General features: G+C 43.0%; 2 protein-coding genes across 18 annotated transcripts in view; one reads left to right on the forward strand and one right to left on the reverse strand.

Annotated features, from left to right (window-relative positions):
- The window catches only part of PAM (peptidylglycine alpha-amidating monooxygenase), a 236,942-nt gene that overhangs the window by 53,445 nt on the left and 159,014 nt on the right, over positions 1-24,483 (forward strand). The gene's annotated exons all lie outside the window — the stretch shown is intronic.
- On the reverse strand, positions 15,291-17,401 carry LOC135972381 (mediator of RNA polymerase II transcription subunit 15-like). Its single transcript, XM_065550251.1, has 2 exons — positions 16,759-17,401; positions 15,291-15,936 (listed from the first exon to the last, which is right to left on the reverse strand). The coding sequence occupies exons 1-2, from the start codon at positions 17,294-17,296 to the stop codon at positions 15,434-15,436; spliced, it is 1,041 nt and encodes a 346-aa protein (XP_065406323.1). The 5' UTR covers positions 17,297-17,401; the 3' UTR covers positions 15,291-15,433.

Below are 24,483 nucleotides of genomic sequence, written 5' to 3' on the forward strand. Positions count from 1 at the left end.
AATGCAAAATGGCTTTGTGCATGGGTTTGATGAACCAGGTGGTCCCTTTGTTTGCAACAATTTAAATAACTCAGTCAGAGAGGTGAATTTTTTTTCTGCAGAAAATGCAGATTTGGGTCAACCAAAACATTTTGCAAATTAATATCAATTTTGCAAATTTTGGGTGAAATTTATTTAGGAAGAAGATGATGTTCGGGAGGGATATAAATGAGGAGGTTAGGTTAATAGGTTTTCATGCCATACCTGGGAAGGAATTTTATACATAAAGCACGGCTTGCAAGAAAAAGTGGATGTGGCTGTTGCAGAAGCAAACTGTGTAACAAGGCTAGTGTCACTGGTGAAGAGGGCTAGGAGTGATGTGATGAGGGCATTAAAAAGGCAGAGTTTTATGTACAGCCATGAGGGGAATCTTAAGAAACTTAAACTTGATGTAATAAAGAAAGGGGAACCAGTGGAGGGATTTAAAGAGAAGAGTGATGTGATGTGATCAGATAGACTAGCAAGGAAAATTATCTTAGTAAGTGTGTTTTGTATGGATTGTAGGAGGTGGTGATGTGGGCAGTGGTGTTATAACTGGGCCTACAAATTTACCCTAATTGTGAGCTCAACTGTAAAAGATGTGTGAAAGTTCATAAGATTACAATAACGTATATAATAACAAATGTTGATGGGGGGAAAAGGTACAAAAAGGAGACAGACTGTGAATTAGTCTAAATGAAAAGCCTACCGATATAACTCAAGGACTGTGTTGAGATCATGCCTAGTAAACAAGAAAATATGGGTCAGGAAATCAATGAAAATTCATGTGTTGGAAACTAGGCCAAATGGTGGATAAAATAAAATAAAATAAAATAAAATAAGGGATGGGCTATTCCACCCACCATTCCCTTTTTGAGGAGGGGGGAATAGAAAAAACAGATGGAGGCTACTGAAGCAAGCTTCACCATCCTAGCTGCCACCCCCACCATCTCCTGGGACCCTGGCCTTTGTCATCCTAATCCTGGGATGTATCCTGCCAAACTGGGCCAGAGAGAGGGACCCAAATAACATCACCACCTCTATCGGCTCCAGTTGAATCCCAAACACCACATGGGATGAACTGTGTTTGGATTTAAACAATAGCTCCAGCTCATCTCATCTAACTTCTTCTCTTTTCCACAGAGGGACAGTTACTACCATCTAAGAGACTGTCAAACAAGGGGGTTTTCCTTCTAAAAATTTCTCTAGCTAAAGGGAAAGGAAACCAAGGATGTTGTTAAAATGAAAGCTTTATTTAATATTTTACATTTCAGATGCTTTAACTGTTTTTCCTTTTTTTCCTGCATCTTTAATAAAAGGCTAAAATTATGTTTAATGGTGTGTTTGCCATGGTATTAAGCAGGCTGAAGTCTCTGTTCATCAAACCCCAGACCTTGTTTAACACTGTTTAAAGTTGGACAATAACTGAGTTGTTAGCATATTTGGGGCCCTATATTCCATCTAAATTAATACAGTAGTGTTGGGGAGGGCAGTAAGGAGGAGTTAATTTGCACTAATGAAACTGTAAATGTGTTACTGTAGGATTGACTCAGCTAGTCTGCAGTCATTCTGTCATACATTACTCTTAAGTATAGAGATCACAACTATAAGTGTTTGTCTTCACTACCAACGTTAAAGTGCTGCCGCAGCAGCGTTTTAACATGGCTGTGTAGTTCGGCACCAGTGGTGAGAGAGAGCTCTCCCAGTGCTGTAAAAAAAAATCACCCCCATGAGGGGAGTAGCTACCAGTGCTGAGAGCGCGGCTCCCAGCACTGGTGCACTGTCTACACTGCCACTTTACAGCGCTAAAACTTGCATCGCTCAGGGGTGTGGTTTTTTCACACCCCTGAGCCAGAACGTTTCAGTGCTGTAAATTGGCAGTGTAGACAAGGCCTGAAATCTTGCTGAAGAGGATTTCAGAAGCACAGCTCGTTTTAGGTAGAGTTACCAAGGTAAAAAACAAATCCCTCCTCCTTGTTTCCTACTTAACACTGCTTTACTAATGTCTAACTTTGTTAGCCTAATTCTGAAAGAAGCATTTATTTGCAAGTTTGTTATGCCATTTCTTGTAGTGTCTAAAAGATCAAAATGGTAGCAAATCTATTTGGATCATTACTTAAAAAGCAGAGCTCTAACACAAGAAATGAAAAAAAGAGGTAGTCTTGGAGAATTTATTGTTATAAGTCTAGTGAAGCTGTGACTTTAGGGTAGGGGGGAATTGCTAATGTAAGGAAGGATAGTCTTGTGGTTAAAGATACAGAACTGAACTCTCATACTGCTGTGTGACTTGTGCATATCACTTACTCTGCCTGAACCTCAGTTTTCGTATCTGTAAAAGTAGGATACACTTCTTTACCATATGGGAGTGTTTTGGGGCTCATAAAGTACATCAAGATCTTCAGATAAAAGCTACTATGCATATGCAAAATAGTCATGGTGTTTTATTCCGTATTTGTGTTACAGGATCATAGCTGGCTGTTGGTAACTGCTAAACATTGATACCATCTGAGCATGGAAATGGGAGTTAGGAACTCATGAATTCTAATCTCAGATCTTCCAGTGTACTTAATAGCACTGTTTGCTAGAAAAGTAATTAATTTTATATAGTAACCTTTTTCTTTATATACTGAATACAAAGGAATTTTCTGATTGCATAAACTCTACCATGCGTTTGCCAGTCTATCATGTGCAAGCTTTTTCAAAGATGATATGCTGTTTGGAAATTGTACATTTATCTATCTGTGGTGGTGTTACAAGCGTGTGTTCAAGGACACTTTGTAATCTCAACAAGGTTTTTTTTTTGTTTTTTGTTTTTTTAATTTCTTTATTGATTTATGTTTTGAAAGAGAAAAAGTATTGGATCCTGAGTATAATAAAATGCTGCATTTAATTTCATCACAGTACTGAAAAGTTGGAATTCAAGGATTTTGTATTTTAAGTATTTTAGTAGTGATATTCCAGCAAAAACATACATCTTTACTGCAGATTACCTACACATAGTTCTCCTATGGAAAGGGAGAATAAAAAACATTGGTCTAGTTTGTGAATCAGTTGGGGATAATTTATTACAGTAAAATAGAATATTATTGTTAGTAAACACTAACAAAATGGTTGTAGTGATAGGTAGGACTTACTGGCAGAAAAAGGCTGTGTGCTGGTTTCTCAAATGTTGAATCCATGCTGCCTCTGTGCTGTTCATGCTTATTGGCAGAATAAAATATTGTCAACAAGAAATAGAAATTGAGAAGTGTAGATTATGCAGGGGAAAGGTAAAATGGACAATCTAAGACACACAATAAAATTTTATTGTAGTGCATAAACCAGGGTAATAAAGCTGTTAAGTGCAGGCCATCTTTAATGCTGTCATAGGCTACATCTACACTGGTGTGCATACTCAGGTACTTATTATATGCTCATGCATGTACCCTCATACTGACGCTAAGTGTCCACATGTGCTGTGCTAAACATGGGTACAAGCTGTATATCTATGTCCACTCTGCCACTTTTTTTGATACGTGTATTTGGCATTAGCATTTCAGAAGCAGTATCCCAGGGTTCTGTGCATTACAGGAGACTCTAGAAACTGCTTTGCAGTGTGCAGTTGGCACAATCCACTGCCTTCACGTATTTGTTGATAACAGTTCCTGCTCACCCGTCTCTCCTGTCCAATGATGTGTTTCTCCTCCTGCTCCTTCTTGCGGGACAAATGTGTGCACATTACAGGTACACGACCGGTGAGAATCTTGGGTGAATGGACTTGGACCTTTCTCACAAGTGGAATACAGGCATAAGACAGGTGACCAGGATGGAGACTGATCCACTGTCTCCCCATGACACAGAAACCAGGAGACTGCCAGTGTTGTGAGAGTCCATGGATGGACTGCTGCTTCTAGACCAGGAGAACCCAGCACGGTGTGGTGGTATCACACTGGGATGATGAGCAGTGGCTGCAGAATTTCAGAATGAGGAAGCAGATGTTTCTGGAGCTCTGTGAGGAGTTGACCCCAACCCTACAGCAGCAGAACACTCTCTTCCCTAGACCCATACCGGTAGAGAAGCAGGTGGCTATTGCCCTCTGGAAACTGGCAATGTCAGACAGCTACTAGTCTGTGGTAGACCATTTTGGGGTGGGAAAGTCCACTGTTGGGCTTGTTGTGGTGCAAATTTGTGAAGCTGTCAATATTCTCATCTATAGTCTGGAAGTGTGTGTAATTCTATGGGCAAGGTAATGATAGAAAGGTAAGGGAGGTATCATTTGATTTGTAAAAATCTAGAGAATCATAATTTCACTGGTATCACCCTCTGCTTCCTAGCAGGGGGACTTGCACCCCTACCCTCCCTCCTGGCTCCCAGCTTCAGGTTCTCCGGTTGGTGGAAATTGTGTTAAGTGTTGTGGAAATGGGTCAAGTTGCATATCACTCAAAAGTGCTTTCTGCCTCAAACACAGTGGTACCAAACATGACAAACCTAGAACAATTATGTAGATAGATATTCAAGAAAATGTTTAAAAATAAATGTTTAACTATACTTTAACTCAGGCATGTCACACATGCAGTCCCCACAAAGTTAAATTGTGGTCATTGACTGACAGTGCTGTGTTATCAGTTAATGCACAGAACATGATACCTCATTACTTTTTATAATGTTACAGATTGCTATAAAGGAGGAATACTTCCAGCTGATTTGCCATTATTGGTTAAAATAAAAAAAAGAAGCAGCAGCAACAGTTCAGTGGTATTGATTATCAGCTTTGATAGTCATAATGAGCCATTGGTTAAGACTATCCAGCCAGAAATTACTGGAATGCATCCACAAATGTATGCACATAGTTACATAACATACATTACATTACATACAATCCCATAGTAATGTATTATAGACTCCTTGTTTTTACTTTGGACTTGATCATTTTTAGGCATCAATGGGGAGATGAGTACTGATTAGTAGCTGAGTCTTTGGAGAACACTAGCATGGAGGACCTGGTTAAACACAACAGTTGGTGGCACCTTACATGCTATAAGAAGTGCACCCATAAACTGAACTTGCCAAGGCAGGAGAGGAAGTACATCTAGCATCAGAAAAAAGTTGAAGATGCTGGGATAAGTGCTAGTTCTGTGAGAGACTGCCCTTATATTACATTCTATGGCCTATGTTTGGAGAAGAACACCTGCTTTTTCTGTTGTAAGTCAGAAGCCCGAAGGCATCCATTAAGCACAGTTTCAACATGGGAGTGAAAAACTGTCTGAAGCAGTCAGTCTTAGTGAAAACCTATGAAAAGTAAATTTAAGTGGGTGCATTGACCCAAAAGATGCATACAACATTGCATATTACGAGTGCTACACCAAGAGTGTATGTAATGTGTTCCATCAAAAGGTAAAAACAACAGAAATACTGATTTTACTTCTGCAAAATGTGTGACTCAACTGGAATTCATAAATTGCCGTGTAGAGGCTCTAATGGATGGGAAAGTGGTGGGAATGGCCAATGTGGAGGCTAAGTACAGGGAAATATGTGCTTTGAACAGGAATGAAGAGGAACAAATGCTTAACAGAAAGGCTCTTAAAGCACTTATTGAAGATGAACTGTGGGATATGAATGAAGTTTTTAGAAATCCTATCTGCAGAAATGAATCACAGTGTATATCCTTAGCACCACGTCTTTTGCTGCTTTTATCAAAATTGGGAGTAAAATGCTGATGTCAACAGTAATATGGATACTCTGTTGGCAGCTACTAAATTTTTATGAAAATGTAGGCTCATAGACTCATAGACTTTAAGGTCAGAAGGGACCATTATGATCATCTGGTCTGACCCCCTGCATGCTGCAGGCCATAAAACTGTCCCTACCCCTTCCCTGGACTCTGCTGTTGAAGTCCCCAATCCTGTTTTTAGTGACTTCAATCAGCAGAGACCCTCCTGCTAGAGATCCCTGCCCCATGCTGCGGAGGAAGGCGAAAAACCTCCAGAGGCTCAGCCAATCTGCCCTGGAGGAAAATTCCTTCCCGACCCCAAATATGGCGATCAGTAAGACCCCGAGCATATAGGCAAGAGTCTCCAGCCCGACCCCTGTTAGCCATTATACTATTTACCTACCATTGCTTGGCTTTCCTTGACTACTATGTTTTACCATTAAACCATTCCCTCCATAAACTTATCTAACTTAATCTTAAAACCAGACAGGTCCGTCGCCCCCACCATTTCCCTCGGTAGGCCGTTCCAATATTTCACCCCTCTGACGGTCAGAAACCTTCGTCTAATTTCAAGTCTGAACTTCCCCACGGCCAGTTTATATCCATTCGTTCTTGTATCCATGTTAGTACTAAGCTGGAATAATTCTTCTCCCTCCCTTGTATTAATCCCTCTAATATATTTAAAGATAGCAATCATATCCCCTCTCAGCCTTCGCTTTGTCAGACTAAACAACCCACGCTCCTCTAGTCTCCTTTCGTACGACAGGTTTTCCATTCCTCTGATCATCCTAGTGGCCCTTCTCTGCACCCGTTCCAGTTTGAGTTCATCTTTTTTAAACATGGGAGACCAGAACTGCACACAGTACTCCAAATGAGGTCTCACCAGCGCCTTGTACAATGGAAGCAGGACCTCCTTATCCCTACTAGATATACCTCGCCTAATGCATCCCAAGACAGCATTGGCTTTTTTCACCGCCACGTCACATTGTCGACTCATAGTCATCCTGCGGTCTACAAGAACCCCTAGGTCCTTCTCCTCTTCCGTTACTTCTAACCAATGCGTCCCCATCTTGTAACTAAAATTGTTATTAGTCATCCCCAAATGCATCACCTTACACTTTTCACTATTAAATTTCATCCTATTTCTGATACTCCAATTCACAAGCTCATTCAAGTCTCCCTGCAGGATATCCCTATCCTCCTCCGAATTTACAACGCCTCCCACCTTCGTATCATCCGCAAACTTTATCAGCCCACTCCTGCAATCGGTTCCGAGGTCAGTTATAAATAGATTAAATAAAATGGGTCCCAAAACCGAACCTTGAGGCACTCCACTAGTAACCTCCCTCCAACCTGACAGTTCACCCTTTAATACAACCTGCTGCATTCTCCCCATTAACCAATTCCTTATCCACCTCTGGATTTTCATATCGATCCCCATGTTTTTCAGTTTAACTAATAATTCCTCATGGGGTACAGTATCAAACGCTTTACTGAAATCCAGGTATATTAGGTCCACCGCATTTCCCTTATCTAATAAATCCGTTACTTTCTAAGGCATGTCACTGTTTGCTTGTCTTCTGGTCACATACAGATCTCAGCATGATATTGATCTATGTGAGAGTTGGGAAAGTATGAGTTCTCTGTGGTACCACAATTGGTGTTTGAATGTGACAGAACTATGCATATGTGCCAGGTGAAAAGCAAACTAATGCATATCTTGCATGGTTTCCCTAAGTTAGCACCTATTGACAATATGGCTGGTATCTTACGCTAGCAGAGGCCTTTCAGCATAGCAGCCATAGATGGTATAGCTGAGGTACAAGCTCTCAACAAACCAGAAATTGTTAACATCTATTGAGATTTGGCTGGACACCTCATGATGTGGCTACAGAGAAAATATTGGACCTATGACAAAGTCCACCTCATGTGTGACATGTATGGAGACAACTCAATTAAAATATTACCAGAAAGATGAGACTCCTTGGTATTGCACCTGTCCAATACAATATCATTGACTCCACGAACATCTCCAATGTCACGGTGAAGATGCTATTGTCTCATAGTCACACGAAGGAAGAGTTTGCTGCATACCTTGCATGAAAAAGCCTGCAGCATGCTATGAATTGCTCAAAGAATTCTGTCATATGGCAGAAGCTTTAGAACATGATATACAAAATTGCATATGTAGCTCTTCAAATGAATCTATCTTGATTAGTTGTCCCTATACTTCTGCTAACTTCAATCCTGGACCAGTCTAAAGTAGACAGTCATCTGTGCTACCATGGGAATTATTTTTATGATATGAACATATGTCCATCAGGACTGAAATGAACTACCAATAGTTTTCTTTTATTAGCTAAGACAGAATGTTAACAGAGTGAAAGTGCATTAACACTTTGTGCTCATCCAGCCTTCTGAGCAGGTTTTTCATATACCTTTTTCCTTTCATAATGTAAAACCAACTCTAATATATTCAAGAGCAGAGTCACTCTTACATTTTGCTTCCATGGATTTAAGAACATAAGAATGGCCATACTGGGTCAGACCAAAGGTCCATCCAGCCCAGTATCCTGTCTACCGACAGTGACCAATACCAGGTGTCCCACAGGGAGTGAACCTAACAGGCAATGATCAAGTGATCTCTGTCCTGCCATCCATCTCCACCCTCTGACAAACAGAGGCTAGGGACACCATTCCTTACCGATCCTGGCTAATAGCCATTAATGGACTTAACCTCCATGAATTTATCTAGTGCTCTTTTAAACCCTGTTATAGTTCTAGCCTTCACAACCTCCTCAGGCAAGGAGTTCCACAGGTACTTTATTTTAAGTATTTTATAGAGGGTAGACTTCCTTTAAAAGACCATGCTAATCTTTAGTTTTGGGATGTGTACTTTTTGCTCTGAGTTAACTGATTCCTGTCCATTGTAACCCCACCAATATACACAGGCCTGGCTTTAAAATTTTGGAGAGGACCAATGAGTTTTGTGCATGCAGTAATGAATGAACTTTGGGAACGCCTAGAATTTAAGGTAATAGTAGGCAACAAGTTGCCTGTGGTGGAAGTTTTACATGACTCGGTCTAGCAATTGGCATGAAAATATATCCATTTTCAGAATGCAAGAAACTTAAAAACTGACTCTTAATACTAGGATTAGCCTTTACTTTTAAAGTTTTCTAAAAATCAAGATGTACTACATGCTTTACACGCAGAGATGTATTTGGGGATGTTATGGATTCTTCTGTTAAACTGACTTTCTACTGTGTGGTGGGCCATGGTAAATGGGGGCTAGTAGATTGAGCAAGGTAGAAAGTAGAGTGACCTTCTGTCACCTCTTGTCCCTTGTCTTACATCTGAAAAAATACAGGGTATAAGGAAAATGTGAAAATAAAATCTCAGAAGATGAACATTATTGTGGTGTGTACCTAACTAGGTAATAGTTATACAAAAGTCTCAGCTGTCAACACTTAAATCAGAGTTTTTCTGCCTCTTGGGTTTTTGCAATGGGAAATTAGATCTCATTTGAGCTGCTATTTAAGTGAACCGGGAAGACTTTCCTATCCTCAAAAAAAGTTTCATTTCTTCCAGGTAAACATTTTAAATCAAATTTCCGTCCGATGCCAAGCTCCATTTAAATCCCATTATCCAGATGAAATAAGCTACCTCCCTCGTTCCTAGGTAGAGTTTAATATGATTAAAATCCATGTGTTTTTTCCTCAGCTACTATATTTCAGGTGCTGCCTGTGATTCTGTCCATCTGGGGACTCCATTATATGCACAAACAATTTACAGGTTTCACTTGGAAAAACAAAACACTACGCATTTATCAGGCGGTAGCCGTGTTAGTCTGTATCTACAAAAACAACAAGGAGTCTGGTGGCACCTTAAAGACTAACAGATTTATTTGGGCATAAGCTTTCATGGGCAAAAACTTCACTTTTTCAAATGCATAAAGTGAAAGTTACAGATGCAGGCATTATATACTGACACATGGAGAGAAGGGAGTTACTTTGCAAGTGGAGAACCAGTGTTGACAGGGCCAATTCAATCAGGGTGGATGTAGTCCACTCCCAATAATAGATGAGGAGGTGTCAATTCCAGGAGAGGAAAAGCTGCTTCTGTAATGAGCCAGCCACTCCTAGTCCCTATTCAAGCCCAGATTAATGGTGTTAAATTTGCAAATGAATTTTAGTTCTGCTGTTTCTCTTTGAAGTCTGTTTCTGAAGTTTTTTTTGTTCAATGATAGAGACTTTTAAATCTGTAATAGAATGACCAGGGAGATTGAAGTGTTCACTTACTGGCTTTTGTATGTTACCATTCCTGATGGAATGGTATGCCCAAATAAATCTGTTAGTCTTTAAGGTGCAACCAGACTCAGCACTTAGTTCAGTGAAGTTATGTTTACTGTTGAATGATAGGCACCAACTGATTGGGTGCTCTGGAACTCAAGCACCCCTTGAAAAAATAGGGGGAGCGCAGATTAATCTTTTGTGGGCCCCAGCACCTGGACTGTGGCTCCGCCCCGAGGCTCTGCCACTTCTACGCCCCGAGGCTCCATCCCCATTCCGCCTCAAGGCCTCTTCTCCCCAAGGCCTCACCTGCTGCTCTACCAGGTGGGAGAGGGCGGAGAGGAGCACCCAGCGGCAAAAACAAAAGTCAGCACCTGTGCATTGAACAGTCTGCATTGGTGTGTAAGGGTAAAGAAGAGAAGGATAAAAGGTATCCTTTCTGAGAATACAGGTGTACAACTGGGTACATTGCCCAATGGAGATTATTTTAATCTGATTCACAATTTCAGGGAACGATCTTCAGTGAATTTGAACCTCTGCTTATGTGTTAGAGCCTAATCTTATAGCTGTGCTGCACAAGTCCATTGATTAACTAGGTAATGGGTATTACTACATTTTAAATTCAGTGACACCTCGGTCCTGTAAATAATTCAGCAGATAAATCTTTTGTTTTTATTAAAATCCATAGAAATTACCCAACCTTAGAAAATCTTAGATCTAAGTATCTTATTTATATAGCAGATCTGGGAAACCAAATAGTATCATATTGGCATTTTAAGACTTACAGTTTACTATTATTCTTTAGGAATTCATGAAACTTAAATCCACTTAGATTTCTAAAACTAAGATTAGATTTTATCTCATAGCACTACTATTGTATTTCTTCCTTTTTCAGAAATGTAGCTTGCTCACTTCTGAACATTGATATACAATTACCTATGTGCCTGATTTTAAGTGTTTGTTTGATAAGCCAGTCATGCTTTGTGTTAGGAAATTGTATCTGAACCTTTTAGAACTTTTCCCTTCCCAACTTCAGTCTTGACCTATTCTTTTAAAATTAGTTACATCATAAAAAATGTATTGATGTCAGTCCCTTCCTGTCTAGCTTATAAAATTATATATATTCCTTTTTCTATGTATAGGCTATCTATAGCTAATCTCTCTTCATAACCCTAAAATTCTAAGTAACTGTTTTCACTTGCATTTCCAGGTTAAAATTTTTCCTCTTTGTCATTATGGTGTGCATCTCTCACTCATGTTCCAAGCAGATTAGACAAAACTGAATGCTTTGCGTTCATTTCAAGAGGGTGGCAAGATGAGGATGTTGTACTGTTTAAATGTATACAAGATGATGGCAGCAGTCCTCCATAAACATACTGCATAAACCTGGAAATAAAAATAAGAATTTGTTATATGATGTCTAGGTTTTTCCCTGCTCTGAGTTTCCCTATTTTTATATATCTTCCCATTTATCTCGTTTAGATCACAGAGGAGATTTCTTGTGGGTTTCTATTTTTTTTTTTTTTTTTTTTTTTTTATGTCTACTACCTCTATAAACTAAATAGAAGGGAAAATCAAAATTCTTGTCTAAATCCCATTGGAAGTAGTTGCCTTTGTTTATGCAGAGGACAAACACATTTGATGTGCTATAACAGTTTCTTATTTCATTTAATCTCTGTTTTCACAGACTGCTTTTGAAATAATGATGATTTTCTAAGGAAGCTATGAACTTTATATTCCTTTAATTATAAAAACATATAAGGCCAATCAGCACCTGGTGGCTTGCTGAGTAATAGCATGTGGGGAGAACATGTTTCAGAGCAGCTTTGGAACTCTTGTGCTTTATGCTAGTTGGGAACATCCAAAATACATTATGAACCTATTGATCTGCAAACAGGAAGGACACAACATAAACTTTACTCTTGATATCTGTGTCCACTGGATGTAGAAAGGTTAGTGTAACCTTGACAAGAATTGTTGTTTCTTGGTGACCTTATTATTGCAGATTTGTGCTGCAGCAGTCTTGTGCCCTGCTTCTCGTGCCTTGGGACACTTGGCAAACTATTCAGTAAGGGGTACAGGTGTACATCCTGGGGTCAAACATTCTGGAATTGAGGGTATAAAAGCCCTCATGCCATTACTATCCTCAATGCCTTTCCTTCTGTTAGCACGGTGGGTCTTGGTACTGACCCCAAAATCTGTTTGCACTGAATTACTAGTGTAAGAGTGAGCTGTTTCTTAACATTTGATCTAAAGACCACATCTGTAGAACAACTACTTCTTTCTAAGGACTTGCCCTTTGATCTTCTCCTGAGCACAGAACTATTGTCTCAGAAGGGCGGGAAAGAGCTCTTCCTAGTTTAATAGATGTTTATCTGATAGTCCAGTTATTTGAGCAAATTTCACATTTTTCTGAGAGAGTCAGATATGTTTTAGGAATGTAGATCCCTTCCACTCAGCATTCACATACTTTAAGTAGAAGTATATATAACTTTTGTAAATTTTTTTTTTCATATCCTTAATGTATTTGGGGTTATTTTTGCTGATTGCTAAAAAGCATACTTATCAGCCATCTCTGCCTGCCATATCCCTGTTTATGGAGGCTCAGTCCTTCTCATTCCTTAGTATTATTATCTATGTATCTTTCCTCAAATTTTGTAAGCCTATAAGGGTATGTCTACACTACGAAATTAGTTCGAATTTATAGAAGCCGGTTTTATTGAAATCGGTTGTATACAGCCGATTGTGTGTGTCCACACATAAAATGCTCTAGGTGCTCTAGTCGGCGGACCGCGTCCACAGTACGAGGCTAGCGTCGACTTCCGGAGCATTGCACTATGGGTAGCTATCCCACAGCTATCCCACAGTTCCCGCAGTCTCCGCCGCCCCTTGGAATTCTGGGTTGAGATCCCAATGTCCGGATGATGCAAAACAGTGTCGCGGGTGGTTCTGGGTACATGTCGTCAGGCCCCTCCCCCCCCGTCACAGCAACGGCAGACAATAGATTTGCGCCTTTTTACCTGGGTTACCTGTGCAGACAACATACCACGGCAAGCATGGAGCCCGCTCAGCTCAGCTGAGCTCACCGTCACCATATGTCCTATGGGTGCCGGCAGACGTGGGACTGCATTGCTACACAGCAGCAGCTGCTAACTGCCTTTTGGCGGTAGACGGTGTAGCATGAGTGATAGCTGTGGGGCTGGCAGCCGTAGGGCTGCATTGCACCAGCCCCTTGCCCTTTGGTAGGCGATGGTATATTATGACTGGTACCCATAGTCGTCGTACTGGAGTGGCTGTCAATCATGGCCACCTGGGCAGACATGCTACTGTTTCGATGATGATGGCTACCAGTCGTAGTATACTATTTTCTGCCAATTGCCCAGTATTGTCTGCTAAGCACCCAGAAGAGGCCAAGGGCGATGCTGGGTGCTGGCGGACGTGGGGCTGGCAGACGTGGGGCTGCATTGCTACACAGCAGCAGCCCCTTGCAGACGATGGTATATTATGATTGGTATCCGTCATCATCATACTGGAGAGGCTATCACTCATGCTGCACCGTCGGCTGCCAGCTTAAGATGTAAAAAATAGATTTGTTCTGTATTCATTTGCTTCCCCTTCCTCCGTGAAATCAACGGCCTGCTAAGCCCAGGGTTTTCAGTTTAATCTTTGGGGGGACCATTCTGTGTGACAGTTGTTTGTGTTTCTCCCTGATGCACAGCCACCTTTCTTGATTTTAATTCCCTGTTCCTGTACCTGTACGCCATGTTGTCACTCGGCCCTCCCTCCCTCCCGCCCTCCCTCCTCCTGGTCCATCAGATACTACTTTCGCGCCTTTTTTCTGACCAGGCGCCATAGCTAGCACTGGGATCATGGAGCCCGCTCAGATCACCGCGGCAATTATGAGCACTATGAACACCACGCGCATTGTCCTGGAGTATATGCAGAGCCAGGACATGCCAAGGCGAAACCCGGACCAGCCGAGGAGGCGATTGCAGCGCGGCGACGAGAGTGATGAGGAAATTGACATGGACATAGACCTCTCACAAGGCACAGGCCCCAGCAATGTGGAAATCATGGTGTCACTGGGGCAGGTTCATGCCATGGAACGCCGATTCTGGGCCCGGGAAACAAGCACAGACTGGTGGGATCGCATCGTGCTGCAGGTATGGGACGATTCCCAGTGGCTGCGAAACTTTCGCATGCGTAAGGGCACTTTCATGGAACTTTGTGACTTGCTTTCCCCTGCCCTGAAACGCCAGGATACCAAGATGAGAGCAGCCCTCACAGTTGAGAAGCGAGTGGCGATAGCCCTGTGGAAGCTTGCAACGCCAGACAGCTACCAGTCAGTCGGGAATCAATTTGGAGTGGGCAAATCTACGGTGGGGGCTGCTGTGATCCAATTTGCCAGGGCAATGAAAGACCTGGTGATATCAAGGGTAGTGACTCTGGGCAACGTGCAGTCAATAGTGGATGGTTTTGCTGAAATGGGATTCCCAAACTGTGGTGGGGCCATAGACGGAACCCATATCCCTATCTTGTCACCGGAGCACCAAGCCACCGACTACGTAAACCGCAAGGGGTACTTTTCAATGCTGCTGCAAGCCCTGGTGGATCACAAGGGCCGTTTCACCAACATCAACGTGGGATGGCCGGGAAAGGTACATGATGCTCGCGTCTTCAGGAACTCTGCTCTGTTTCGAAAGCTGGAGGAAGGGACTTTCTTCCCGGACCAGAAAGTGACCGTTGGGGATGTTGAAATGCCTATCGTGATCCTTGGGGACCCAGCCTACCCCTTAATGCCATGGCTCATGAAGCCGTACACAGGCAGCCTGGACAGGAGTCAGGACCTGTTCAACTACAGGCTGAGCAAGTGCCGAATGGTGGTGGAATGTGCATTTGGACGTTTAAAAGCGCGCTGGCGCAGCTTACTGACTCGCTCAGACCTCAGCGAAAAGAATATCCCCATTGTTATTGTTGCTTGCTGTGCGCTCCACAATATCTGTGAGAGTAAGGGGGAGACCTTTATGGCGGGGTGGGAGGTTGAGGCAACTCGCCTGGCCGCTGATTACGCGCAGCCAGACACCAGGGCGGTTAGAGGAGCACAGCAGGGCGCGGTGCGCATCAGAGAAGCTTTGAAAACGAGTTTTGTGACTGGCCAGGCTACTGTGTGAAACTTCTGTTTGTTTCTCCTTGATGAACCCTCCAAACCCCCCCTCCCCCGACCCGGTTCACTCTACTTCCCTGTAAACCAACCACCCCACCCTACCCTACCCTCCCCAATTCGAGCACCGCTTGCAGAGGCAATAAAGTCATTGTTTTTTCACATTCATGCATTCTTTATTAGTTCCTCACAGAAGTAGGGGGATAATTGCCAAGGTAGCCTGGGATGGGTGGGGGAGGAGGGATGGAAAAAGACACACTGCATTTTAAAACTTTAAGTCTTATTGAAGGCCAGCCTTTTGATGCTTGGGCGATCATCTGGGGTGGAGTGACTGGGTGGCCGGAGGCCCCCCCACCGTGTTCTTGGGCGTCTGGGTGAGGAGGCTATGGAACTTGGGGAGGAGGGCTGTTGGTTACACAGGGGCTGTAGCGGCGGTCTCTGCTCCTGCTGCCTTTCCTGCAGCTCAACCATACGCTCGAGCATATCAGTTTGATGCTCCAGCAGACGGAGCATTGACTCTTGCCGTCTGTCTGCAAGCTGACGCCACCTATCGTCTTCAGCCCGCCGCTTGCTCTTTTCATCCCGCCATTCAGCCCGCCACCTCTCCTCTCGTTCATATTGTGCTTTTCTCATGTCCGACATTGACTGCCTCCACGCATTCTGCTGTGCTCTATCAGTGTGGGAGGACATCTGCAGCTCCGTGAACATATCGTCCCTCGTCCTACGTTTTCTCTTTCTAATGTTCATTAGCCTCTGCGAAGGAGAAACATTTGCAGCTGGTGGAGGAGAAGGGAGAGGTGGTTAAAAAAGACACATTTTAGAGAACAATGGGTACACTCTTTCATTACAAGGTCGCATATTTCGGCTTGCAGGCAGCCATGGTAGGCCACAGTGTTTTGGCTTTTTTAACCTTCTTAACATGCGGGAAAGGTTGCAAACAGCAGCGCATTTCCCATATCAAGGATGAATTGGGTTGCCCATTTAAAATGGGTTTTCAATGTAATACCAGGGGCTGCGGTTTCCCGGTTAACATGCGGCACAAACAAGTAAACCACCCCCCACACACACACACACGATTCTCTGGGATGATCACTTCACCCCTCCCCTCCACCGCGTGGTTAACAGCGGGGAACATTTCTGTTCAGAAGAGCAGGAACGGGCGCCTCTGAATGTCCCCTTAATAAAATCACCCCATTTCAACCAGGTGACCGTGAATGATATCACTCTCCTGAGGATAACAAAGAGAGATAAGGAATGGATGTTGTCTGCATGCCAGCAAACACCGGGACCATACGCTGCCATGCTTTGTTATGCAATGATTCCAGACTACGTGCTACTGGCCTGGCGTGGTAAAGTGTCCTACCATGGCGGACGGGATAAGGCAGCCCTCCCCAGAAACCTTTTGCAAACGCTTTCGGAGTACATAAAGAAGAGCTTTCTGGAGATGTCCCTGGAGGATTTCCGCTCCATCCCCATACACGTTAACAGACTTTTCCAGTAGATGTACTGGCCGCGATTGCCAGGGCAAATTAATCATTAAACACGCTTGCTTTTAAACCATGTGTAATGTTTACAAATATTTACAAAGGTACACTCACCAGAGGTCTCCTGTGTGCCCTGAGGGTCTTGGGTGAGTTCGGGGGTTACTGGTTCCAGGTCCAGGGTCACAAACATATCCTGGCTGTTGGGGAAACCGGTTTCTCCGCTTCCTTGCTGCTGTGAGCTACCTACAGTACCTCCATCCTCATCTTCCTCGTTCCCCGAACCGTCTTCCCTGTGTGTTTCTCCAGTGAGAGAGTCATAGCACACGGTTGGGGTAGTGGTGGCTGCACCCCCTAGGATCGCATGCAGCTCCGCGTAGTAGCGGCAAGTTTGCGGCTCTGCCCCGGACCTTCCGTTTGCTTCTCTGGCTTTGTGGTAACCTTGCCGTAGCTCCTTAATTTTCACGCGGCACTGCTGTGTGTCCCTGTTATGGCCTCGGTCCTTCATGGCCTTGGAGATCTTTTCTAATACTTTTCCATTTCTTTTACTGCTACGGAGTTCAGCTATCACTGCTTCATCTCCCCATATGGCGAGCAGATCCCATACCTCCCGTTCGGTCCATGCTGGAGCTCTTTTGCGATCCTGGGACTCCATCACGGTTACCTGTGCTGATGAGCTCTGCGTGGTCACCTGTGCTCTCCACGCTGAGCAAACAGGAAATGAAATTCAAACCTTCGCGGGTCTTTTCCTGTCTACCTGGTCAGTGCATCTGAGTTGAGAGTGCTGTCCAGAGCGGTCACAATGAAGCACTGTGGGATAGCTCCCGGAGGCCAATAACGTCGAATTCCGTCCACACTACCCCAATTCTGACCCGCAAAGGCCGGTTTTATCGCTAATCCCCTCGTCGGAGGTGGTGTAAAGAAACCGGTTTAAAGGACCCTTTAAGTCGAAAGAAAGGGCTTCGTCGTGTGGACGTGTCCAGGCTTAATTCGATTTAACGCTGCTAAAGTCGACCTAAACCCGTAGTGTAGACCAGGCCTAAATGTAGGACTTAAAATCTGTTCCTTACAAGATTCATGAAGGCTTCATCTGAGCCTCTTCATTCTTGTTCCCTCTTATTATCCATCATTCAAGGTTGGTTTCTTAAGTTCTGTAACATAAGACAGAGTTTCTGAGCTGCAGACGTTGCCAGACATTTTTGAAGCAACTTCTCTTAAGGATAACATTGTTTTTAGACCTCACAGTACTGCCAAGTTTAAGCATTCAAAAATCATGAGTAAGAATGAGATTTTACAAATTCATCTTGGATTCTTTCTATTTGCTGTCTGTTCTTTGAGCCTCTAGGATTCGTGTTTTCAAGCTTTTCCCCACAACCACGAGAGCTAGAAACGTCATTTGTTTTAAATGAAACTGAAATTCTCATGTAGTAACATGACTCAGGAGCTGTGGCTTTAAGAAAAATCCTGAAATATTGTGAGATTAAGTTACAAAAGTTGGTCAACATTCACTTCATCCAGAAGTTTTTGACTACAATACTATCCAAATTTTATATCAATGACCTTTATATGAAGTTTGTCTATATTTTTATCTCCCTGAGCTTCTTAATAGCAATATGAGTATATATTGGATGTTAGATGGGCAAATAGTTGTTCTCTAGAAGGAATGAAGTTGTTGACGAAGTCTCCTATTTATTTGTCACTTTTGATACAAAGATTAAGGGACCAAGTTATTTAAATTCAGGGATTAGACTAAAATTAATTAAATTGGGCATTCATCTTTGTTAGAACATCGCTGCCATTCCTTACCTGTAGGACTTAGAGCCTATTCTACTGTTGTGATGGCAAGCCTTTGCACCTTTTATTTACCAGTTTTGCATAGTTGAAATCTGTTAAGCTGACACATGGAGTTCTGTTCAGATTCATGAAGAATTCTCTCAAAGTTGAATTTGTATTCTTCGCTGCCTTTAATTATAATACACCCAACCCTCCACATGGGGACTGTCACTATTGGTTCTTCTATAGTGTGGATTTGCAGAATTCCTGTGTCGTGAAGGAGAAAGTTTATTTAACAGCATAGGCGTTGATTCTGTGGGTGCTCCAGTGCTGGAGTGGGGGTAGGGCGGAGGCGGAGCAGGGGTGGGAAGAGGCAGGGCTGGGGCTTGGGTGAAGGGGTGAAGTGGGAGTGGGGCCTGGGGTGGACGGGTGGGGGGTCAAGCACCCTCCGGCTAGAGAGGAAGTTGGCGCCTATGTTTAACAGTGTATGCGTAGTTCTAATGTATTGTCTCTGCAGATCTGTGCTTAACTTAAGCCCCTTCTCCCTTATGCATCAAAGATTTAAGGGCTGTATCTGGAGTTTGAAAGGAATTGGAAATGATTAGAGGGCAAGCACCTGCATTCTTGATTCCATAGTGCTGGATCTGAAGTACAAATGTATGAACTCTTTTTTATGGACAGAATGTCTCTTGGACTGCAGTTAGTTTCTAGCTGTCCAAATGAGCAATGTTGAAAGGAAAATGCTTTTTTGGAAGAATAAAGCAAGTGCATGTGTGCTGCATATTTTAAATAAATCTTTCTTTACTAGTATTGGTCTGAAATGTAACTTTTCACAGCAAGAAACAACTGGTTTAATATTAATATACCAAGTTAAGAATTTAAATCACCAACTGTGTTGATGGTGCTGCACAAAATCAAAGAATGTTATCTGCTTTCTAACAAGAGGAAAATTCTTTGATCCAGTACAGTACAGAGAGAGTGAGGATATAAATTGATAATTCAAGTACAGTATAGGCTTTTGATTGAAAAAGTAGTATAAAGTATACAGATAGTAGAATACATAAGGACAATATGACTAGAAGTTTCAGTAACTGAATATTTGGAATCCTGCACTCAAGTGAGATGCAAAGCACCAGTTATAGAAAATTGTATTTATAAATGTTCCTCTCATGTGATTTAATATTACACTTGCATACTTAAGAAATTTTTAAAATACTAGTTTTAAATGATCCTAGACAAATGTCCACCTTTAATGGGTATCAAATTAAAGTACTTGACATATTGGTAGGGCCCTACCAAATTCACGGTCCATTATGGTCAATTTCATGGTCATAGGATTTAAAAATTGGTAAATTTCACCTTTTCAGATGTTTAAATCTGAAATTTCAGTGTTGTAACCGTGGGGGTCCAGACCCAAAATGGGATGGGGGGGGGGTCATGGGATTGCCACCCTCACCTCTATTCTGTCTGGACTCTGAAGGCAGCAACCATGGAGCTTCCTGCAGCTGCAGGAGGTTCCCAGAGGTGGGTCTGGTCTCCCCACCCCCTCAGCAGCTGTGCAGGGGAAGAGCAAGTCCTGTCACTCCCCTGCCCAGCCCGAGCTAGGAGTCCCCTTTGCTGGGGCCCTCCAAGCACCACAGGGAAGATCAGATCCAATTCCAGAAGCCTCCTACAGCTGCAGGAACCTCTGAGGCTGCTGCTCAGTCCCAGAGAGTATCCCATTCTTGTAGCAGGGTGAGGCACCCAGAGGTGCCTTTGCTGGGGTGCTTCTAGGAACAAGGGGACATTTGACTTATTTCACAGTCTGATGCGTTTTTCACAGCTGTGAAGTTGGTAGGGCCCTACATACTGGGGATGGCAACGCAATTTGCTCTAGGGAAGTGGTGGTAATGCCTATTTTAAATTTGCCTAAACACCTTCTGTTATAAAAATTATTGTGACCTTCTCATAGGAGATCTCTGTGATGGTTCTCAGGGCATCTGGGCTGTGTGTCACCTTGTTTCCCCTGGCCTCTAGTGTGAGGGAGTCTTGCCTGTGCCTGGCTGGATGTCAGCTCTCTAACACCACCAGCCTTTCAGCCACTCAGGCACTCACCTCTGGGCTATGCCTGCCCTGTCTTCAACTTGCAAGTTTATAATAGGCACATCCCAGTCCAAGAATCCCTTTGAAGCATTCCTCTGTGATATCTAGCCCCCGACACTGGGCTACTAACAGATAGCTCAGGCCTTGGCTACACTCGGGAATTCACAGTGCTGTGAAGCGCGAGTGTAGTCGCGCCGCCAGCGCTGCGAGAGCTCTCTTGCAGCGCTGTAAGTACTCCACCTCTCCGAGGGGAGTAGCTTGCAGCGCTGTGAGTGAGCGTGCAGCGCTGCAGGCTCTGATCACACTGGCGCTTTACAGCGCTGCACTCACTGTGCTCGGGGCGGGGGGGGGGGAACGTTTTCACACTCCTGAGCGCAGCAAGTTGCAATGCTGTACAGCGCCAGTGTAGCCAAGACCTCAGATCCCAGTTTACCTTAAATCACTGTTGATGTAAACCAGACAGGACGTGTGAGCTCTTACAATGCAACAATAGTAGGTTTGTTTTAAAATATAAAGTAACTAGAAATAAGAGAGAGTGGTGAAAGCAAATGGTAACAAAACAAAATAATAAAACATCAACCTGAGTCTACACCTATTAATAATTACCTTTCCTAATAAAGTAGGTTTTCCCCAAAAAGTTCAGTCTGTTGAAGCCTCTGACAGTTTTCTATTGAAACTCTTAGTAGCATGCAAGATTAAATAGTTGAGTCTTGCATCACATTGTGGACTAAACAGGATCGGGTAACCACTCCCCTTGCCTGTATGGACCATCACCAAGAAATATTATCCCCGGCGACTAATTTAACTTCCAGAAATGGAGACAATTTCATCTTGGATGTAATTGTCATCTTTCACCTGGCATCTCTTTCACAATCTTAGATTACTTGTTGGAATTGAAGACATCAGAGGGCTGTCTGAGTTCCATCAAGTTTCACTTAGATCAATAACAGCTTTGCACCCACCAGTGGGTTTCTCGATTTTCTTTTTCCACACATCCAACCACAACAAGGTTCCTGAAAGGTCTTATGAATCGCTTTCTGCAAATTAGAGATCTCAGTCTTGTTCTTAATTGTCTTATAAAACAGCCATTTGAACTATATTCCATGTGCTCGCTGTTACATTTGTCTATTAAGAGATCCTTTTTGATGGCCATCGCTTCTTCCCAAAGGGTTGGTGAGCTTGAAGCTTTAATGGCAGTCCCTATTCACTGTGTTCTCTAGGGAGAAGGTATTGTTAAGACCATATCGCAATTTTTGTATGGAAGGTTTCTTCTGAGTTTCATGTTAACCAGACTATTCACCTTCCTGTTGTCTTTCCAAAGATGCATCAGATTATACAGGAAGCTACCTTCTATATACTTGATGTCAGGAAAGCTCTAGGCTTTTCCTTGCACAGAACCAGACCATTTAGAAAGTCCTCTGGGCTTCTTACGTCTATTGCAGATAGGTTGAAGGGATCCACTCCAAGCAGAGACACACTAAATGGAACTCTGGGTATATTTTTACCTGTTTGTCTCACGTCCAACTTCCTCTACAAGTGACTGCATATTCTACTAGATCAGTGTTTCTCAAACTGAGGTCGCCGCTTGTGTAGGGAAAGTCCCTGGCGGGCCAGGCCAGTTTGTTTACCTGCCCCATCCGCAGGTCCCCGTCCCATTGGCCTGCAGCAGTGAACCGCGGCCAGTGGGATCCGCGATCGGCCGGACCTGTGGACAGGGCAGGTAAACAAACTGGCCCATTCCATCAGGGGCTTTCCGTACACAAGCGGCGACCCCAGTTTAACAAACTCTGTACTAGATCTCAGTCTACATCTGTAGCTTTAGTCAAGGATGTTCTGGTTGCTGAAATCTGCAGAGCTGCAACAGGGACCTTGGTGCATATTGTTTGCAACCATTATGCTTTGGTTCACGCTGCTAGATTGGATACTGCAGTAGGCAACACAGTTCTCTCTTCAGTACTGGACTCTGTTCTGAACCTCCTCCCTCCTTAGGGTGGGGTTACTGCTTGGAAGTTCTTAAAGTGGGGCACTCGTGGAACATCTCAAAGAAATCCAGGTACTCCACAAGGTGAGCAACCTCTCCTTCTGGTAGTTTAGATCCCAAATCTATTCATATATCCACATTGCCTCACTGAAAGAACCAGTTATTATTATTATTGTCTTTGTCCTTAGCTTTGTTGTGTGTTATATGGGTAGCACACTGTTTCTGTGTGTGTTATGCTGTTCGATATTTCTGTTTACCTGCCTCATTTAATGTGTTACCATGTCTTCATTTCTACACACCATCCAAATTCTAAACATGGCACTCATCATTGTCATATCTGAGTGCTTCATAAGTACTAATGATTTTATCTTTATAACTCCCCGGAGACAAAAAGAGAGGGACTGTGTGTATTATCCCCATTTACCAGGTGGGAAAAATTGAGAAAAAGACCAAGTGACTTGCCTGAGGCTGCAGAGTGATTTAGTGGCAAAACTATGATTAGAACTGAGGACCTTCTGACTGCCCACCCCATTATAGTTTCACCCTGCCAGGCTACCCTCCTGGCAGAAATACTGAATATCCACAACTTCCATTCATCTGTGTTTCAGTTGCAAGTGCTCAGCACTACTGAAAATCTGGCCTAAAGCATCTCAAGGGCAGCTAGAAAACAAGGAATCACAATTAGTAGGCGCCTGTTAAAATTTTGGTTTAAGTTGCTTGCCTGGTATTGCATAGGAATCTCTGTCAGAGACAGGAATAGAGGCCAGTTCTCTGATGGCATCATAGAAATATAGGGCTGAAAGGGACCTAGGGAAGTTGACTCAGCAGCCCCTGCACTGAAGCAGGACCAAGTTAACCTAGACTATCCCTGACCATGTTTGTCCAACTTATTCTTAGAAATCTCCAGGGATGGTGTTCCTTGGAAGCCTATCCCAGAGCTTAACTACCCGTATAGATAGAAAGTTTTTTCTAATATCTAACCTAAATCTCCCTTGCTGCAGATGGAGCCAGGTACTTTCAGTGGACGTGGCGCACAAATGATCATCATCCTCTATAGAAAACTCTTAAACATATTTAAAGACTGTTATCAGGTGCTCCCTCGGTCTTCTTTTCTTAAGACTGAACACATGCCCAGTTCTTTCCTCATAGATCAGGTTTTCTAAACCATTTTTTATTATGTTGATCTCCTCTGGATTCTCTCCAGTTTGTTCACATCTTCCTTAAAGTGTGGTGCCTAGAATTGGATGCAGTATTCCAACTGAAGCCTCACCGGTGCCAAGTAGAACAAGACAGCTACCTCCTGTGCTTTACATATGACACTCTTGTTCATATACTCCAGAATGATATTTTCTCAGCTGTATCACATTGTTGCCACATGTTCAATTTGTGATCCACTATGACCCCCAGATCCTTTTCAGCAATCAGTTTTATTCCCCATTTTGTAGTTGTGCATTTGATTTTTCCTTTGTAGTACTTTGCACTTGTCTTTTATTGAATTTCATCTTGTTGATTTCAGAAAAATTTGTCAAGGTTGTTTTGAATTCTTATCCTGTCCTCCAAAGTTCTAGCAATCCCTCCCAGCTTGGTGTCATCTTCAGATTTTATAAGCATACTCTCCACTCCATTATCCAAGTCATTAATGAAAATATTGAATAGTACTGGAACCAGGACTGACCCCTGTGGCACCTCACTGGATACGCACTCCTAGATTGACAGTGGACCATCGATAATTGTTCTTTGAGTACAGTCTTTCAATCAGTTTTGCCCCTATCTTAAAGCAATTTCATCTAAACCATATTTCCCTAGTTTCCTTATGAGAATGTTATGTGGGACTGTGTCAAAAGCCTTACCAAAATCAGTATATCATGTTTATTGCTTCTCCTCCATCCACTAGCCCAGGAATCCTGTCAAAGAAGAAATTGGGTTAGTTCAGCATGATTTGTTTATGACAAATCCATACTGACTATTCATTATAATCCTATTATCCTATAGAGTTTTACAAATTG

The sequence above is a fragment of the Chrysemys picta genome, chromosome 6 (assembly GCF_011386835.1).
Source record: "Chrysemys picta bellii isolate R12L10 chromosome 6, ASM1138683v2, whole genome shotgun sequence".
NCBI classification, from domain to species: domain Eukaryota; kingdom Metazoa; phylum Chordata; order Testudines; family Emydidae; genus Chrysemys; species Chrysemys picta.

Bases quoted from the DNA above. Each gene is read 5' to 3' on its own strand.
- LOC135972381 (XM_065550251.1), bottom strand. From the start codon at position 17,296: ATGGAGTCCCAGGATCGCAAAAGAGCTCCAGCATGGACCGAACGGGAG. The intron at 15,937-16,758 runs GTGAGTGTACCT...CTCCTCCACCAG, and splicing joins GGGCACACAGGAGACCTCTG to CTGCAAATGTTTCTCCTTCG.